The sequence below is a fragment of the Leucopleurus acutus genome, assembly GCF_964270905.1.
Source record: "Leucopleurus acutus genome assembly, chromosome: 10".
NCBI lineage: Eukaryota > Metazoa > Chordata > Mammalia > Artiodactyla > Delphinidae > Leucopleurus > Leucopleurus acutus.
The window spans coordinates 5,473,404-5,492,218 of record NC_139153.1 but is presented as its reverse complement, the minus strand read 5'-3'; the positions used below and the strand labels follow the sequence as shown (position 1 = coordinate 5,492,218).

The 18,815-nt window shown below is 42.7% G+C and overlaps 1 protein-coding gene across 2 annotated transcripts; it reads right to left on the bottom strand.

Annotated features, from left to right (window-relative positions):
• Nucleotides 1-2,425: 2,425 nt before the first annotated feature.
• MKRN2OS (MKRN2 opposite strand) lies at nt 2,426-8,673 on the bottom strand (the record flags this gene model as incomplete). Of its 2 annotated transcripts, XM_082847769.1 has the most annotated exons (4): nt 2,426-3,277; nt 4,079-4,241; nt 5,242-5,291; nt 8,456-8,673. In XM_082847769.1, 4 exons carry the CDS (start codon nt 8,671-8,673, stop codon nt 3,037-3,039), a joined length of 672 nt encoding a protein of 223 aa, XP_082703895.1. In that variant the 3' UTR covers nt 2,426-3,036. The 2 variants fall into 2 exon arrangements, with proteins under 2 accessions (XP_082703895.1, XP_082703896.1); XM_082847770.1 differs by lacking the exon at nt 5,242-5,291 and having other exon boundaries at nt 8,456-8,615.
• Between the last annotated feature and the right edge of the window lie 10,142 nt (nt 8,674-18,815).

Below are 18,815 nucleotides of genomic sequence, written 5' to 3'. Positions count from 1 at the left end.
GAAAAACCTGGGTCCAAGAGTCCAGGTCTACACTAGGAAAACAGTGGTGACCTTGGGAACATTGCTTAATCCCTCTGAACCTCAGTTTCCTCACCTGTGAAGTGGGCGTAATTACTAGCTCCTGAGTTTGTTTCGCAGACTAAGTGAGATGGTCTGTGAAAGAATCTGGCACATTATAGGTGTGCTTTTTTCCCTTTCAGATAAACCAAAAGTGTGAGCATTGACGTAATTATTTCCTCTAGGAAGTAAAAAGCCTATTTTATGCCCTGGTAGGTAACACAGTGGAGGAGGAGGTGACAGAAAAAGTTCGAGGTAAAGTAGTGAAGACAGCTCTGGGGATGGGGGAGGGGTACCATGGTAAGCACTTCCTGCACGAAGGGAGCGAGGTGCAGCCATTGCGGGTGGCTTCTTGTTTTTTTAATATTGTTTATTGGGTTTTCCTGGTTATAAGAGTAATCCATGCACACTGTGGAGGCTTTGGAAAAATGCCTTCGTGTGGGTTAGTTTAGTCTTGCGGATCGGTGACTCTGTGGCCTTGCTGTGAACGGGAGCCCAGCCGTCCATCATCCCAGGAGCGCTGACGGAGACAGATGTGTGCCCAGGGCTGCGCTCACCGCTGATGTGAAGGAGTGCACTTGGGCTGCCAGGTGGACCTCAGATTTCATCTGGGGTTGGAGTTGGTGCCAGTGCTGAGGATTCTCAGCTCACACTTCTGCAGAGCTGAGCCACGTCGCCCATCTGTCTGTGGTATTCTGATGCCGCATTTCCTTTACTGGGGTAAAACCTGTAGGCTGGTACTGTGGTTTTGTGAGCAGGGCATTTGTAGCCTGCTGAAGTGAAAGAAGAAATACGAGGCCGACCGCTACCAAAGGCACCTCCAGGGTGTAGAGCAGCCCCGAAAATAGGGAGTGGGGATTGTTAAAGCTTTGTTTGAAAATCAAGGTCAAGCACTTGGAGAAAGTAGCATGAAATTAGCGTTTCTAATATTAACAATTCTTTTTTTGTTTTGTTTTTTATTTTTGGACTGCATTGGGTCTTCGTTGCTGCGCGCGGTCTTTCCCTAGTTGCGGCGAGCAGGGGCTACTCCTTGTTGCGGTGCACAGGCTTCTCATTGTGGTGGCTTCTCTTACTGCAGAGCATAGGCTCTAGGTGCACAGGCTTCAGTAGTTTTGGCACGCAGGCTTAGTAGTTGTGGCTTGCAGGCTCTAGAGTGCAGGCTCAGTAGTTGTGGCATACGGGCTTCGTTGCTCTGTGGCATGTGGGATCTTCCCAGACCAGGGCTTGAACCCATGTCCCCTGCATTGGCAGGCAGATTGTTAACCACTGTGTCACCAGAGAAGTCCCAACAATTCTTATTGTAATTGTTTTATGACATGTTTCTTATCTTCTGTTCATATTTGAATGCTGATGAAAGCAGAATGCTTATCTTCTCTAACGATGGCAAATTGCTGACCCAGTTGCCGCCCACCCTGCGTGCCACTGGTCGCTTTCGGGTTGCTAGGTGCTGGAGGTAACTGCACAGGCTTTGCAGTCAAACCTGGTCTGAACCCTGGTTTTGCCACTGGGTGCCTTTGGGCAAGTCCGTTTCCCTTGTCATCTGTAAAATGGGCATGATGTCAGTACCTACCTCACAGGATGGTCTTAGAGATTAAAAGAGAAGAGTAAGAAGTGTTTACTCTGGTGTGGAGTCTTTTATGAATACGCGTTAATTGCAGCTGTTATGATTACTAATAATAGGGTAAAGAACTGGTCCAGGGAAGCAGAGTCCTAAGACAGAGCTTAAAGAGAATGGGGCAAATCGGAATATCCCCCAAACCCCACGCTCCTTTCATCTTTACCCGCTGAGGTCTTTATGATTCCTTGAACACAGAGTAGCAGGCAGGTTGTTTAAGGTGGTCTCATTTTCTAGGTAGGAAGTTTTGTATTTCTTAAAGAACAGTCCTAAAACTTAACAAATGCAAATGCTGAGCTGCCTGCATTTTTTCCCACTGAAGTCGCTAGTGTGGAACACTGACCAATGCCTCTTTGGAAACAAGCTTGAAGAATCTGTAGCAAGTTTTCGGAATATCTTTATTACTGAGTAACTATTGCTACCTTGAAGATGGGTTTGTTTTTTGGAAATTAGACATGGTTCGGTGCCCACGCTGAGGAATAAGATTAGGTGGATAGTATATCACGTTTGGTCAAAAACAAAGAGTTCTGGAAGCAGTTTCCAAAGAGGAATCCTGAAATGTTTTGATCACTGGCTATTTAAAGTCTGATTATCTGGGTGTAAAAATTCTAATATGCTTGTTAACAATCCTTGTGGTTACTCATCTCAGTCGTCCCCTTCCTCCTCCTGAAGGTATGAGAGACAGAAGACGGACTTTCATCGTGTCCTTTCTGAATTCTGCACCTAGAGTGGGCAGAGGAGGTGATTCGCTGTGGTAACTCCAACACCCCAACTCCCCACCTCAGGCCAGGGAAACAGGTTGATTGAGGAATTGCCAGTCCTGTTTGTGCGTGTAGACACAGAAAGGCTGACCCAGGAGGAGTGCATGCTTCCCGGCTCAGATTCTGAGACCTTTTTTCTTATTTTTTTTTTTTAACTATTATTGATTGTCAAAAGGTTACCATGTGCTTTTTATATAAAAACAATGAGGTGAAGGCAGTCATTACTTCATAAACTGTAAGGGTCTCTTCCTACAAATCCGCAATTTCTGGATTCACAGTGAAAGGTGAATTAGTTCCCTACTTAATTTATAGGAAGAGTTCTCATTGCTCTGTGAAAAAAAGATGCTGCCACTTTACGCTGTAACATGGACCCCAAACTATGGTGAAAACAGTTTAGTTGTGGTGCCTACAATTTTGAAAACCCAGAACAATTTTTATTCATTTCGTAAATTCTTACACTGCAGTAAGCTGAAATATGCGTAAAGGGAAGCCGTCTAACTCTTTTTTATTAACCACAGTTGAAGACATGTAGAGGCCCAGTAGCTGTTCCAGGCGGGAACCCCCAGACATCACTTCCTGTCTGCTCTCAGGTGCGATGCGCGCTCAGCACGAGCCACTTCCCGGACGTGGGCTTGTCTGGGGACCAGGGGGCTCGATGACGTAGAAGCCGTGCTCTTCTATCATGCGGTAGAGCATGATGTACTTGGAAGCCTTCCTCGTCCTCGGGATCACGAACTTCTCCGTGAACTCATCCCGGTCCAGCCGCTCCTCGCCCTGTGTGGCCAGGACGCAGTTAATGAACTTGAGGGCGTAGCTGTAGCAGTTGTGGTGGTCTTCTTCGTACCTTATGGGGCAAGGGCGTCGAGAAGACAAGGCTTAGCCCTGAGCTGCCCAAGGCCTTTCATAATTTTAACCTCGCTGCAAGCTGGGCCCCCATGTGTGCTGGCCCCCTTGATGACATAGTGTCCAGAGGTGCAGGTCAGAGGGACACTTGGCATCTGGGACTATTTCTGCTTGCAGCTTAAGTACAGCTAGGACTCACCGAGGTGTCCAGAGTGGTGACTCAAGTTGCATATAGGCCCCAATTTGGAGAACTTAATTTCACTGAAATTCTAGATTCTCGAAGTGGAATTCCATGTCTGAGTTTTATGATATCCTACAGTGTCTAAACTTATTTCAAGGGAAGCATCAGGACAGTTTAAGTCCACAAGTATGCTATATATCTTCTACAGTGAAAAGGGGGCAAGGAATCGATAAATTAATTTCAAACTTGCTGAAACTTAAAATGGGGGGAGCTTTAGATAGGTTTACATTTTGAACCTCATTTAAAATTGTTTTGTTTTAAGGGAATGTAATACTGTGGGTTTTGCTGTACATATTATTAAATGTCGAGTGTATAAAGGAGTCAAATAAGTGAAATAACTAGAGTACTGAGGTCTGGTCCCTTCAGCTCTTAGAGTGCTGTGGTTCTGTCGGGGAAATGTGTGCTAGCTCACCTCTGCAGAAACCCCAAGTAATTCAGCCCCTGCTTAATTCTGTTACAGACGCTACTATCTCAGTACAGGCTCAACATGCAAGTCAGTGCAGCTTAGCATCCTCTGTGAGCTGTGATGGCACCTGGTGGTGAGTGAGGGCCCTGTCCTACCTGTGAGGCAGCCAGGCCCCCGTGGTGGAGAAGTCTTCCAGGTACTTGTCCCACTGGTCCATCAGTCCGAACATGCCGGGCTGCAGGAGCGGGATGCTCACGCTCTGCCCCCAGCCCGCTTCGTCTCGCTGGACACCGTGCACCGTGTAATTATACACGACTCCTGCCGCCAAAACCAAAATCACACGGAGGCGTCAGGGGAAACGCACCCCGGTGAACGGGACAGCAGCCACTTGCTAACTGCACACAACAGGAGCCCAGACAGCACTTCCCGATTGCAGTCCGAGAGCTCTCGAAGCCCCTCCTCCAGGGAGCCTCTGCCTCCTTGCTCTCAGCACCCGAGGTTGTCCCAGAGAAGCGAGACAGTAATAGGTGCTGGGGTGATCATCTCCAGATATTTTTGTTGAAGTTCTCTGTCTACAAAGGCGTCCATCTCACTTCCTTAAATCAGCAGTACATTCCTCCTGACAAAGACTGGTGCAGATTTGACTGTTCGTGACAGTCAATGAGTTCAAAACCCAGTCCTAGGTTTCTGTTCACAGTGTCAGTTCTCCTGCCTCAAGGGAGCAGCAAGGGCTCTAATCAGACTTCACCTGTGGGACCTGATCGCAGCCGCAAGTGGCTGGCCTCGCTCACCATTCCCAGGCCTGCACCCTCCTGCTGGCGGCACTCCCCAGGCCTTTTCCTGCAGACTGTGCCCTCCAAGCTAAATCTGGCCAAAGGAACCATTTTATTTAAATGTGCTGCTTTTCTGATTTTTTTAAAGTAAACTTTCGCAGGCCCTACCGCACGCTCAGGTGCTGTGTCCCCCCAGTTTATCCCTGGTGTTCCTGCTTGGCCCCTGGAGACCCCGAGTATGAGGACCCAGTGGCAGTGGGCTGAGTATGGCATTGGGAGCAGAGGGTCTGCTTCTAACACAAGATGAGGTCTTGGACAACTCAACCTCTCTGGATGTCTGTTTCTTCCTCTCTTAAAAACTAAGAAAAAACATACAGGTTTGCAATGTTTTTAATGTTTTCTCAGCTCTTGGCTGAGAAAACATTAAAGAGCTTTCAGATACTTAGTATCGTTAGTAACGTTGCCACATTACTTTTTCTCTAGAAATACTGCTCTCTTCTAACCAGGTATTGGGGGAACTTTTTAAGCTATAAAAGCGCACTTACCATTTGTGTTGGTTATCCCCACGTGAAGATCAGACTTTCCGTCATACTCCCTAGAAGAAACAAGAGCGTTTTTGTCCTCTCATTTGCACACACTAGGCGTGTGGAATTGGTATTTAAAGTGGGAGGAGAACAGTGGGCCTCCCCTCTTGGCCGGTGCCAGAACTCGCCTCGGTGCCAGAGGCCAGGTTAGTGGAAAGGCCAAGAGTACGTGTGAGGTAGAAAACAGTGCCCTGCACCCCCTCTGGATTTTCTTGGCCCCCGCAGTCCTAAAGGTGAGTGTGCTGGAAGGCCAGCCCTGCTGGAGCGTAACGTCAGCATGACGCCTGGCTCTGCAGCAGAGGGGCCCACCCGGCTGTCAGCTCTTGAGGAAGCTCCTGACTCTTTCCTCCTTAAGGGTGAGAGGGCAGCGTGTTCCTCAGGCCAACGTGGGTGAGAGGGTCCTGAAAGCACCCCAGTGGACTTCTACCTTTGAAACTAATATGGTCTTGAAGCCTGTGGCCACACTCACTTTTCCTGGACAGCCCTTCTTTCCTGAAATTATTCTTGCCCCGAGACTGCATCAGATGTATAACTCCAGGTAATTTAACCTCTATATATGATCCCAGGCTATCACTTGTTTGCCCCGAGACTTTCTCACCTGTCAGATGGAAATAGCATCAGCTCCTAGCAAGCTGGTTGTAAGAGTAAAATGCCTGTTGAGTGCCACCATGTAGAGGTGTCACGTAAGTCAGGTAATTTTTAAATGACGCGCTCCTTTGTCAGACCACAGTTCTGAATGTTTGGTTCCTCGTTAAAGCAAGCGGTCCGGGGCTTTGCAATGGCCAAGGACACAAATGGCTGCCCCACCTCTTCAGAGCAATCCCCCCAGGCCGTCTTGTTGCAGCCACTGTGAGTTTTCTGAGACCCTGTGGGTTCAGAGGTTGAGAATGAAGCTGGGAAAAACAGTAAGTCTTGGGTGGCCGATCGCGGTGCTGGACCTGGATGTGTGCCATCCCCAGGTCACTCCCTGCATGTACAGCCTCTCTGTTTCCCGCCTAAATCCCAGGCGTTCCTTCTCACTCCCGCTCTCCTCCAATTCTTTCTCATTCATGCAACATGCCAACTACGGGCCTGTCATTTGAAGTGAAGTGCTAGTGACACAACGGGAAATGAGGTCCCTGCCTCACAGGGTTTGCCTGCTTCCAGAGAAGACTTTTCTAGTTTTAGTTTAACAAGTTGTTAATAGATTGAGAAGTGTTACAGAAGCATGTGATGGGACAGGGCCAGGGCCACCCCTATCCCATATGATAGTTTTGTACAGATTAAGAAAAGGTGCCCCTTCTTCCTGCAGATGCAGGTCTGCCCAGGGTGCTGCCCAGGGTGAGTGAAATGCAGGCTGAACTTCGGTACCCGCCACTGCCTTGGCCAGGTGCCTTTGTGCAGTCCACAAGCTGCACAGCCCTATATGGCAGCCCTGAGGGATCCTCATCTAGTTAGATCAGAGCCTCCGTGATTCCTTTGAGTCACTGCTGGTTCTCTTAAGAAGTAGATGAAATTGTCTCAAGATGAGTTGTGGGAGTTGGTCCTGAGGGTTTAGAAACAAGATGAGAGGGAAAAAACTAGTCTGGAACTCGGCCTTCAAGGGACTGGTGGGCAGGGGGCTCCTTGGGTTCTGCAGATCCTGGCCTGAGTTCCTGAGGGGGATAGGAAGATGCCTAAGCACACGATGTATTTCAACACCACCACCTCCTTTCTGCTGCTGCCGGGGGAGGCCAGGCCTGTTAGTGTCACCACCACATCACAGAAGGGATGAATGCTTCTCAGGGGCTAGCCTGAAAGCCTGTCGCGTGTTGTGTCATTTCTGGAGAGCAGGGCAGCAGCTTGTTCACTGTGACATCCCTAGCATTTCCCACACACAGCTGCTCAGTGAGCACCTGTTGAATGAACCAGCGTCACAGGAAATGAATTCTGAATTTTAAGCTCTGTTCAAAAGCTTTCGGAATCCAACCAGTTACTAACTCCAAGTTAGCGTGAATGAGGGGCCTTATAAAACAGTTTGGGCTTCATGAATCTGGTTAAGGGAGAAATGAAGGTTCTCCCAGTCACATTCTGAGCTGAGTATGAAAATATTGGGACAGGAAGGAGCGTGTTGGTTCAGCGTCATGCCTGGCACCCGGGCCAGCTTTATAGGCCTTTTCGCTGACCCTCACAGCTCTGCAAGGTCAGCAGGTCCTCATTTTACAGGTGAGGAACCAGAGACTCGGAGAGGGTCCTGGAGCTGGTCTGAATCAGGGTAGGAATGGGGGGCTTCTTGGCGTACAAGCCTGCACGGTCCCCTCTGCATCCCGCTGCCTCCCCGAGGAAGGGTCAGGAGTGCAGTCTGTTGTGCCCCTAGTGTTTGACCAATGCCTTGTACACACGTCGGTTCGTTTCATCCCCATAGGGACTGGAAGGAAATTGATTAAGGAAGTTAGGGAGCAGGAAAGTAGTCAACTCCAATTTTCTTATCCCAAACCAGCACTAGAGGGCAGGAGGGACTCAGGAGAGTATGTTTCAAGGAGGCAGGAAGGTCTGGGCATCAGACCACAATAGTGTGCACGACACACTTCCCAAAGCTCGCACCATTACTCATCACTGTTCTCTTGAAACCTGGCTCCTGCAGGGCCAGTTCCAATTCCACCTGTAAACTCAGGACTCTTAAGAAGGCACCATCCTTTCTTTTGATTTCTGAAATGTTTCTTAAAGTCAGGTGACGTTTACCATTGAAACAGACCAGCTCTAGTCTCAATTTCGTGCACCTCCATGCAAAATAGTCTGTACGTGGCCATCCTTCAGGCTCTGTGCAGCGTACCTGCTTGTCACAAATGTTACAAACTAACTCGAAGTAAAGGTATTATTTTGATGAGATTAGCTGCTGGGTCATTTTCCCAGTTAGCCTCTTAGCACAAAATCTATGGGTAAAAAAAATCTCCAGGCTATCGATTCCTCTCTCTTAAAATTGTATAAGCAGGTTTGACCTTCGTATATTCTTGCACTTATCATTCCAAGAAAGTAAGCACCCTTCTATTCTTAGGAAACAAAAAGGCCAACATTTTAGGATTTAACACCAGACCGCTGAAAAGGTTATCCACCAAATCTCACACTGTAGATAGCACGTTAGAAAAAGAAAGTTTAAGTGACTAAAACAGAGAAGGGAAGCTTTGCACAATCCAATGCAACACATAAAACACTGTACCTAAGAAACGTCCCTTGAGTTGGTCTGAGGAGGAATGAACACTCTTCTTGATGCCCATTGGTAAACGGATTAGGGATGCTGACAGGTGCTTCCTCCAGCTTCCTGGAGCCCACGTCCTGCCGGCAGAGGGGGCAGCATGGCGGCACGCTGAAGCTGTAGATGTACTTCTGACAGTGGTTGAATTTGATAATAGGCTTCCCAGCCTCTGGGCGCTGCATGGCTTTCCCCTCCTGGGCAAGGAGGGGTGCGTTCCCCAGGACTTCCTTTTCCGCGTTACATGGCCAGCAAATGCCCTCCATCCGAGTAACCTGATAACAGTGATGTCATTCTGACTGGTGGCTTCAGAAGCCAAAACAGCTAGGGTTAACCTGTAACCAGGCCTCCCCATGAACAGGTGTCTTAAAGAGCCAGCTTCATTTGTGCTCACAGCGTTTCTTTCTAGCCTTTGTACGTTTTGCAACAGTCGATAGCCAGCTCTTCCTCATTCTCCAAAGCCCTACCTTTCTGTGAAACCTTCCTCAGCTTCCCCCAGCGTTCCCTTGCGCTGGCAGCACTGTATTTGTTTCCACCAGCGCTGTTATTTAATTTGTCTGTGAGCTTCTTGGAGTTAGTGACCCACATTTACTTTTGGTTTTCTAGAAGAGGTTATGTCGTTTGGGTTTTGGATAAATAAATGGAATCCTTACTTTGAGACTGTTTTTCTTTTGATATTTTATATTGTAGAAGGACTCATGCTCATAAAAAATTAACAGCACAGGGATAGGGATAGTGGTTACCCGAGGTGGTGGGTGCTGACTGGAAGAGGGCATGAGGGGGACCTGGGGTCTGGGGTTGTGCTGATTCATTATCTAGGTGTTGATTATACGAGGATATTCAGTTTGTGAAAATACATCAAGCTGTACGTTTTACTATATGCACTTTATGATTCTTCAGTTTTAAAATAATTTTAAGCAGCTGCATAAGGATATGTGGAAAGAAAGGTAATGCCCCCCCCATTTCTCATAGCATTTTTCCACCCACCGTATTGTACTCCCGGGAGAAAACTGCAAGGTAAAATAAGTGAATATTTCCACATACTTTCTTCAAACCCCAATGTTGTTTTACTGTATACTGTTTTGACATTTGTGGTTTTCTCTCATCTTGGAAACTTTTTCACACTATCAGTTGTATAGGTCCAGCTCAGCCTTTCAGATGCCTGCAGAGGAATCCAAAGTTTGGTGGCAACACACTTTCCTTAGCCAATCGCCTCCTGATGCCTGTGGTTCCAGAGAAAAGCGATCGTAGAGGGAAGACCCACAGAGAAGGTGTCATGGCAGGTAAAGGCGCTTCAGAAAAGTGTTTCCTAATGTGCATTTAAATAAGGCACAGTATGCTGAAGTGCAGAAAAGCACGTATTCAGTATAATAATATGGAATGATGATCAGACTCACAGCAATAAAAAAAGACCTTAGAAATCATTTCAACCAACTTTCTCTTGTTACAGCGAAGGCAGACAGGTTATAGCTAGACACGCAGCTCAGGTGACAAGGATCTGAGATTGTTCATTATTAATATAAACCACCGCTACTGTTCGATTGTTTGTGTGACGCAAGTTACTTTCAACTGAGAATATATTCATCTTCATGACACCAATACCAAGAGGTATTTTTAGTCCTATGAAAAGAAACAGAGGAACCATGCCTTAATAAACATTTTTAATATGCTAGCATTCTTTTTTTTAAATCGTTTCTTGATCTTTTCAGTGAACAGAGCAGGGTAAAAAAAGGTGCACACACACATGCATGCATGCATACACATAAGGATTACATGCTGTTTCCAATTCAACTTCAGGACTAGTGTTTTTACTTAATCTCTTCTATATTACATTTGTATCTCTTTTCCTCCACACTGAAAACCTTGGTCTCAAGGATACAGGGGATGCTTTATCCCACTTTACACAATCTCAGAGTAGCAGTAGTAATACCACCACCTCTAATTATGATTAGAGGGTTTTTTTAATTTTTGCACATACTCTCCCCATCTTCCTCTCATGTATTTAAATGGTTATCCTATTTCTTCACTGTCAAAGCATCTGCCATTGTAAACAATAACCTCTCCCCTCTAGCCCTCGCTAAGGCTTAGTTTTACACACAAATATCTTTTCATGCTCACTATTAGTCCTTTCCTCACTCTCTAATAATTATGAAGTTCATTCCTAGAAGATTCCTCAGGAAGGGCTCATAGGAAGACTAGTTTCTGAGTTCTTTTTTTTTTTTAAATAAATTTATTTATTTATTTTTGGCTGTGTTGGGTCTTTGTTGCTGCGCGTGGGTTTTCTCTAGCTGTGGCAAGTGGGGACTACTCTTCGTTGCCGTGCACGGGCTTCTCATTGTGGCTTCTCTTGTTGTGGAGCACGGGCTCTAGGCACGCAGGCTTCAGTAGTTGTGGCTCACGGGCTCAGTTGTTCCATGGCATGTGGGTTCTTCCTGGACCAGGGCTCGAACCCGTGTCCCCTGCACTGGCACGTGGATTCTTAACCGCTGCACCACCAGGGAAGTCCCTCTGTGAGTTCTAGTATGTCGATAACTCATCTCTGTTCTTTAGGTCGGTTTTGCTGGATATAAAATCCTTGGCTCGCATTTTCTTTAATATGTTATTCCATTTTCTTCTGGTATAAAGCACTACTGTCAAAAGTCTGATGACAAAACAATTTTCTTTCTCCTATAAGTCGTGTTCTTTTTCGCCAATATGCCCAAAGGATATTTCTTTTTTTTTTTTAAAGATCAGTAATTTTATTATACGTCTTGATGTTGTTTTTTAGGTTGATTTATTCAGGCTTGTGGTATGTTCTGTGTAGTTTTTGAACTTATAAAACTTTATTTTTTTAAAAGTTATAGTCTATTTATAGTTATTATAAAATATTGGCTATATTCCCATGTTGTACAATATAGTCTTGTAGCTTATTTTATACCTAATAGTTTGTTCCTCTTAACCCCCTATCCCTATATTGCCCCCCCCCGCTTCCCTCTCCCCACTGGTAACCACTAGTTTGTTCTTTGTATCTGTGAGTCTGCTTCCTTTTTGTTATATTCTGTGGTGTGCTCTTTGAATATACAGTTTTGTATCTTTTTTATTTCAGGAAATTGTTCATAAATTATAATTTTGAGGATTTGTTCTGTTTCCTTTTTTTGGTTTTGGTTTTCTTTTGGGGGGGGGAGTATAGTTGTTTTAAAATGTTGTGTTAGTTTCTACTGTACAGCAAAATGAAGTAGAGTTCCCTGTGCTATATAGCAGGTTCTCATTAGTTGTCTATTCTATATATATTAGTGTATATATGTCAATCCAATCTCCCAATTCTGTTTTGATTTTCTTCTTCATGAAATTCTATTCTCTGTATGATGGATCCCTTTTTCTATCTACAATATGCCTTACTTTTTTTAAAAGATTGAAACAAAATTTACATATAAAAATCACCCATTTAAAGTGTACAGTTCTGTGGTTTTTACCTAATCTAAGTTCAGAACATTTTTATCACTCCAAAAAAGAAACCTTGTACCTGTTAGCAGTCACTCCCCATTCTTCCCTCCCACTAACCCCTGGCGACCACTAGTCTGCTTCCTGTCAATGGATTTGTCTATTCTGGACATTTCATATAAGTGGAATTATACAATATGGGGTCTTTTGTATCTGGCTTCTTTCACTTGGCATAATGTTTTCAAAGTTCATCCATGTTGTAGCATGTATTGGTTGTTCATTCCTTTTTTATGGCTGAATAATATACCGTTGTACAGAGGTACGACGTTTTGTATATCCTTTCATCAGCTGACGGACATTTGGATTGTTTCCATTTTGGGGCTATTATGAATAACACTGCTATAAACAAGTTTCATATTACTGTACAAGATTTTGTGTGGACATATGTTATCAATTCTCTTGATTATATACCCAGGAGTGGAATTTCTGGGTCACATAGTAACTCTGTATTTAACATTTTGAACAACTGCCAAACTTTTTTTCAAAGTGGCTGCATCATTTTCCATTCCCACCAGCAATTTAAGAGGGTTCCAATTTCTCCACATCACCAACACTTGTTATTGTCTGTATTTCTTGTTTTCACCTTCCTAGTGGTTTCGAATTGGTATCTCATTGTGGGATTGACTTGCACTTCCTTAATGACTAATGATGCTGAGCGTCTTTTCATGTGCCTGTTGGCCATTTGTATTTCTTCTTTGGAGAAATATCTATTCAAATGCTTTGCCCATTTTTTAATTGGGTTTTTTTTTTATTGTTGAGTTTGTGTTCTTTATATATCTTTGTCTTTTTTTGTATTTTTTGTTTCTTTATATATTCTGGATATACTATATATATTCTAAATACTGTCTTTTCACTTTCTTGATGGTGTTATTTGAAGCAGAAATTTTTTAAAATTTGATTAAGTCAAATGTATCCATTTTTTCTTCTGTTTCTTATGCTTTTGGTGTCCTATTTAAGAATCCATTGCCTAATCCAATGTCATGAAAATTTATGATTACGCTTTCTTCTAAGAGTTTTATACAGGGTCATATCATTTGCAAGTAAAGATAGTTTTACTTTTTCTTTTCCAATCTGAATAACTTTTATTTCTTTTTCTTGTCTAAGTGCCCTGGCTAGAAATTCCAGTATAATGTTGAAAAGAAGTGTTAAGAGTGAACATCCTTATCCTGTGCCTCATTTTAGAGGGAAAAGTTCTAGTCTTTCACCATTGAGTCTGATATTAACTGTGGGGTTTTGGTAGATGATCTTATCAAGTTAAGGAAGTTCCTTTCTCTTCCTAGTTTTTTTGAGTGTTTTTGTTATGAAAGGGTGTTGGATTTTGTCAAATGTTTTTTCCATTTCTATTGAAATGACCATATTTTTGTTTTCTATTTATGTGGTGAGTTACATTGATTGATTTACATATGTTCAACGAATCTTGCACTCCTGGGATAAATCTCACATGGTCATGGTGTATAATCCTTTTTATATGCTGCTGCATTCCATTGGCTAGTATTTTGTTGAGGGTTTTTATATTTATAAAGTATATTGGTCTATAGTTTTCTTGTGATGTATTTGTCTGGTTTTTGTATCAAGGTGTAGTACTGGCCTCATAGAATGGGAAGTATTTCCTCTTCTGTTTTTTGTAAGAATCTGTAAAAGATTAGTGTTAATTCTTCTTTGAATGTTTAATAGAATTCACCAGTGAAGCCATTGGTTTGGGGATTTTCTTTGTGGGAAGTTTTTTGATTACTAATTTAGTCTCTTGTTAGAGGTCTGTTCATATTTTCTACTTCTTGAGCCAGTTTCAGTAGTTGGTGTGTCTGATCCAAACATGACGTGAAGAGAATGGCACTTCAGCTCCAAGTTCTTCCCCCGCCCCTGAAACCCATAATCCCAGTCTAATCATGAGGAAAACATGAGATAAATCCCAGTTGAGGGATATTCTGCAAAATATCTCACCAGAACTTCGCAGAGCTGTCATGATCATCAAAAATTAGGAGATTCTCAGAAACTGCCATCCCAAGAGAAGCCAAGGAGACAGGCTGACTAGATGCAATGTGGTGCCCTGGATGGGATCCCGGGACAGAAAAAGGTATAAACTAATGAAATCCGAATAAAGTATGGGCTTTGGTTTATAATAACGTATTAGTGTTTCAACATACATTGCCATATTGATACAAGATGTTAATAATAGGAGAAACTGGATGTGGAGTGTATGGGATGTCTCTACTATCTTCACAACTTTTCTGCAAATCTAAGACTATTCTAAAATAAAAGGCATGTTTTAAAATGGGAGCAAATACTTCCTCATATAATAAAGGCTGAGAAAATTAATCGTTGGAAGATCTTCAGTATAAGAAATACTAAAAGAGTTCTTCTGGCTGAATAAAAATGATCCTAGATGGAAACATGGAATGGTTGAAAGAAATGAAGAATACCACATTTTAAAACAACATTCATTACAATATGTTGTTGGGTTTAAACATATGCAGAAGTAAAATATATGATAACAATAGTACAAAATGGGATAGGAGAGTTAATGGAGTTATCATAGGTTTTTTGCATTGTTGAGGAAGTGGTACTAGTACTAATTTAAGGCACTAGTACTTTAGTAAATTCACAGACGCATATTGTAATCTCTAGGGTAATCGTTAAAAGAATAATTTTTAGGGGCTTCCCTGGTGGCGCAGTGGTTGAGAATCTGCCTGCCAATGCAGGGGACACAGGTTCGAGCCCTGGTCTGGGAAGATCCCACATGCCGTGGAGCAACTAAGCCCGTGCGCCACAACTACTGAGCCTGCACGTCTGGAGCCTGTGCTCCGCAACAAGAGAGGCCACGGTAGTGAGAGGCCCACACACCGCGATGAAGAGTGGCCCCTGGTTGCCGCAACTAGAGAAAGCCCACGCACAGAAACGAAGACCCAACACAGCCAAAAATAAATAAATAATTTTAAAAAAGAATAATTTGTAAATGATAATTAGAAGTGTATAATCAGGGCTTCCCTGGTGGCACAGTGGTTGAGAGTCCGCCTGCCGATGCAGGGGACACGGGTTCGTGCCCCGGTCCGGGAAGATCCCACATGCCGCGGAGTGGCTGGGCCTGTGAGCCATGGCCGCTGAGCTTGCGCGTCCGGAGCCTGTGCTCCGCAACGGGAGAGGCTGGAACAGTGAGAGGCCTGCGTACCGCAAAAAAAAAAAAGTGTATAATCAATAAAGAAAAATATGGAATAAATGAAAATACTTAATCCAAAGGAATACAAGAAAGGAGAATAAATAACATTATATGAATGGAAAATTAATAGCAAGATGGTAAATTTAAATCCAACTGTATTGCATTTAATGTAAATGGTCTAAATAATCCAATTCAAAACAAAGATTATCAGGATTTTAAAATTAATCAACTATATGCCATTTACAAGAGATACAGTTTAGATGTAAAAATACCAGGTAAGTTGAAAATAAAAGGATGGAAAAAGATATACCATACAAAGACTATCTGAAAGAAAGCTGATATGATTATATTAATATCAGACAAAGTACACTTTTAAATTAAAAGAATTTCTGGACACATTCTAACACATTCTTTCACTGATATAACACTGCCCTAATTAACATGTGCAACTAAGCACAAAGAAGGACATTTCTTAGTGATGTGTTGAAACAAAAAAAAGCTAAAGCAATCTTAAATTTGTCTGAACCTAAAACACAGCTTCAAAATATATAAATCAGATGTTGACCAAACCAAAAGGAGAATAGACAATTCCACAATGGGATTACACTAGAAATCAGTAAGGAAAAGATAACTAGAAAGTCCTCAGTTGTTTGGAAATTAAGCAGAACACTTCTAAATAACATACGCGTCAAAGAATGGAAATTAGAAAATATTTGAACTGAAGGATAAGGAAAATATGACATAAAAACTTGTGGAACACAATTAAAATGTGCTTAGAGGGAAAATTATAGCTTTAAATAGTTAAAAAAGGAGAACATTTGAAAACTGGTGATCTAAATTTCCATCTCAGGAAGCCAGAAACAATAGCATTGTGAATTCAAAGAACATAGAAAAAGAAAATAGTAAAGAGATGAGCAGAAATCACTGAAATAGAAAAAAACATGTACAATAGAGAAAATGAATAAAGCCAAAATCTTGTCCATTGAAAAGATTAAAAACATTGATAAATTTCTAGTAAAATGGATTTTAAAAAGAGATAAAACACCAATTATTAATATCAGTAATGAAAGGAGACACCATTACAGATCATTTTTTTAAAGAACATATTATTAACAACTGCATGTTTCATAATTTAGATGAAATGGACTAATTTACTTGGGGGAAAAAAGCTTCCCAAACCTGATAGAAGATAAAATCTGAATAGCCCTATATGCAATACAGAATTAAACCTTTAATAAAAAAATCTTATGACGTTATGTGCAGGCTGAGATGGCTTCAGTGGTATGTTCTTTCAAATATTTAAGGAAAAAATTAATAGCTATATTACAGACTTTTCCAAGGAATAGAAAAGAGGGAAGACTTCCAAACTCACTTTATGAGGCCAGCACATCTCAGGTACAAAACTTGACATGGACATTACAAAAAAGGAACACTACATACCAATATGTCTTATGAATAAGGATGCAAAACTCCTAAACACAATATTAACAAATAGAATCTGATGATTTATAGAAAGAATAATATATCATGGCCAAGTGGGGGTATAGCCAAGGAATCTGAGGTTGGTTTAACATTCAAAAAATCAATCAGTATAGTTCAACACATTAACCGAATAAAGGATAAGACATGGTTTTCTCAATAGATGGGGGGGGAAAAACAGATTTGATTTAAAAAACAAGACATATTCATGATTAAAAACTCTAAGAAAACTAGAATGATAAAGAAACTGCCTTAATTTGATAATGGAGAGTTTCAAAAACTCTAGGGCTAACATTTTAATTAATGATGAAATATTAAATACTTTCCGTGAACTCAAGAACAAGACAAGGTGTCCACTATTACCACTTCTATTTACACTTGCACTGAGATTTTCAGTAGTGCAATAAGACAAGAAAAAGAAATAAAGGATATGAAGGTTGAAAATAAAGTGAAACTCATTATTTGTTGATGGCATGATTGTGTGTGTAGAGAATACAAAACAAACAATTTAAATTAATACATGAGTGTAGTATGGAGCAAGCAACAAACAATTAGGACATTTTAAAAACTATCATTTAAAACAGTATCAAAAAAACTCATCTAGGTACCTGGGAATAAATCTAATAAAAGTTGTTGAAGACTTGTACACTGAAAACTACAAATTTTCCAATATTCTTCCTAAGTTTCTGAGAGAAATTTCAAAAGGTCTAAGTAATTGGAGGTATATACCATGCTCATTCATCAGAAGACAATATTTTTACAGCAAAGTAAAACCAACATACAGCTGTGTATAACAACATGGGTAGATCTCACGGAATGTTGGTCAAAAGAAGAAAGACAAGAGAGTACATACTGAATTATTTCATTTATATGAAAGTCAAGAAAAATTGAAACAGTTCAAAAAATTGAACAATTGGGAGGTATTGACTGGGCAGTGGCATAAAGGAGCCCTCTGGAGTGTTGATAAAGTTCTTTATATTGATCTAGTTACTGGTTTCATGAGCATATACATACGTAAAAATTCACATATGTATATATGTATTTTGTGCACTTCCCTGTAGTTTGCTATTATCTCAAGTTTTTACAATTTAAAAAAGAAATTTTGAAAAAAGCAATGGGAAACTACTGAGAGGTTAATAGAGGTGAATGACATGATCCAATTTATGTTTTAAAAACAGGTTTTGTGGGCTTCCCTGGTGGCGCAGTGGTTAAGAATCCGCCTTCCAATGAAGGGGACACAGATTTGAGCCCTCGTCCGGGAAGATCCCACATGCCCCGGGGCAGCTAAGCCCGTGCGCCACAACTACTGAGCCTGCGCTCTAGCGCCTGTGCTCCACAACAAGAGAAGCCACAGCAATGGGAAGCCCACGCACCGCAACGAAGAGTAGCCCCCGCTCGCCGCAACTAGAGCAAGCCCGCGTGCAGCAACAAAGACCCGACGCAGCCAAAAATAAATAAGGTAAAATTTATTATTATTTTTTTAAAAACAGGTTTTGTGTGACAGACTAGAAAAGGGCAGGAGCAGAAGCCAGAAGACCAGTTAAGAGGCCAGTGCATGGGCCCAGGCAAGGAGTGCCACTTGCTTAGACAGGAACCATAACGGTGGAAATGGAGAGAAGAGGGACGCTTTGGAGACGGGTGTGGAAGCAGGATCTGCAGGATGTAGTCAACCAGAGGAAAGTGTCACGAATGTCTTTTGGGGTTTCCACCAGAGAAAATGGAAGATGAACAGTTGAGGAATGTCAGGAAAGAAAATGAGGTCTAAAACTTGGGGTGGGAATGGAGATTTTGAAGAAGAGCAAAATCTTTGGATTTTGCCCAGGAGAGGGCTAAGGAATTCCTTAAGTGGGAGGCGAGGCTTGGCGGGAACAGCTGAGGCCGGGTTTGAGAAAGGGGCCTAGGGAGGGTTTGGGTGGGTAGGAGTATTTGGGATTAAGGTGCGCAGCGGAGAGGCGGGAGCTTGGCCTCGGGAGGGGTGCGGTAATTCTAGGCCGTGAGAAGCCGCTAAGAAATGCAGTTGGAGAAAGGGGCAGACCCATAGGAACTAATACTCGGCACCCGGGATAAAACCCGCAGGACTGGGAGGCTAGCCAGGACCCGCCCAGGAGGTTTGAAAATGCCAGATTAGGAGTGCCCGAGATTGGGGGTCGACCCAGCCTCACCCCTGGGGCGGAACCAATTGTGACGGCGGCGAGGTTTGCTGCCGGCGCTACA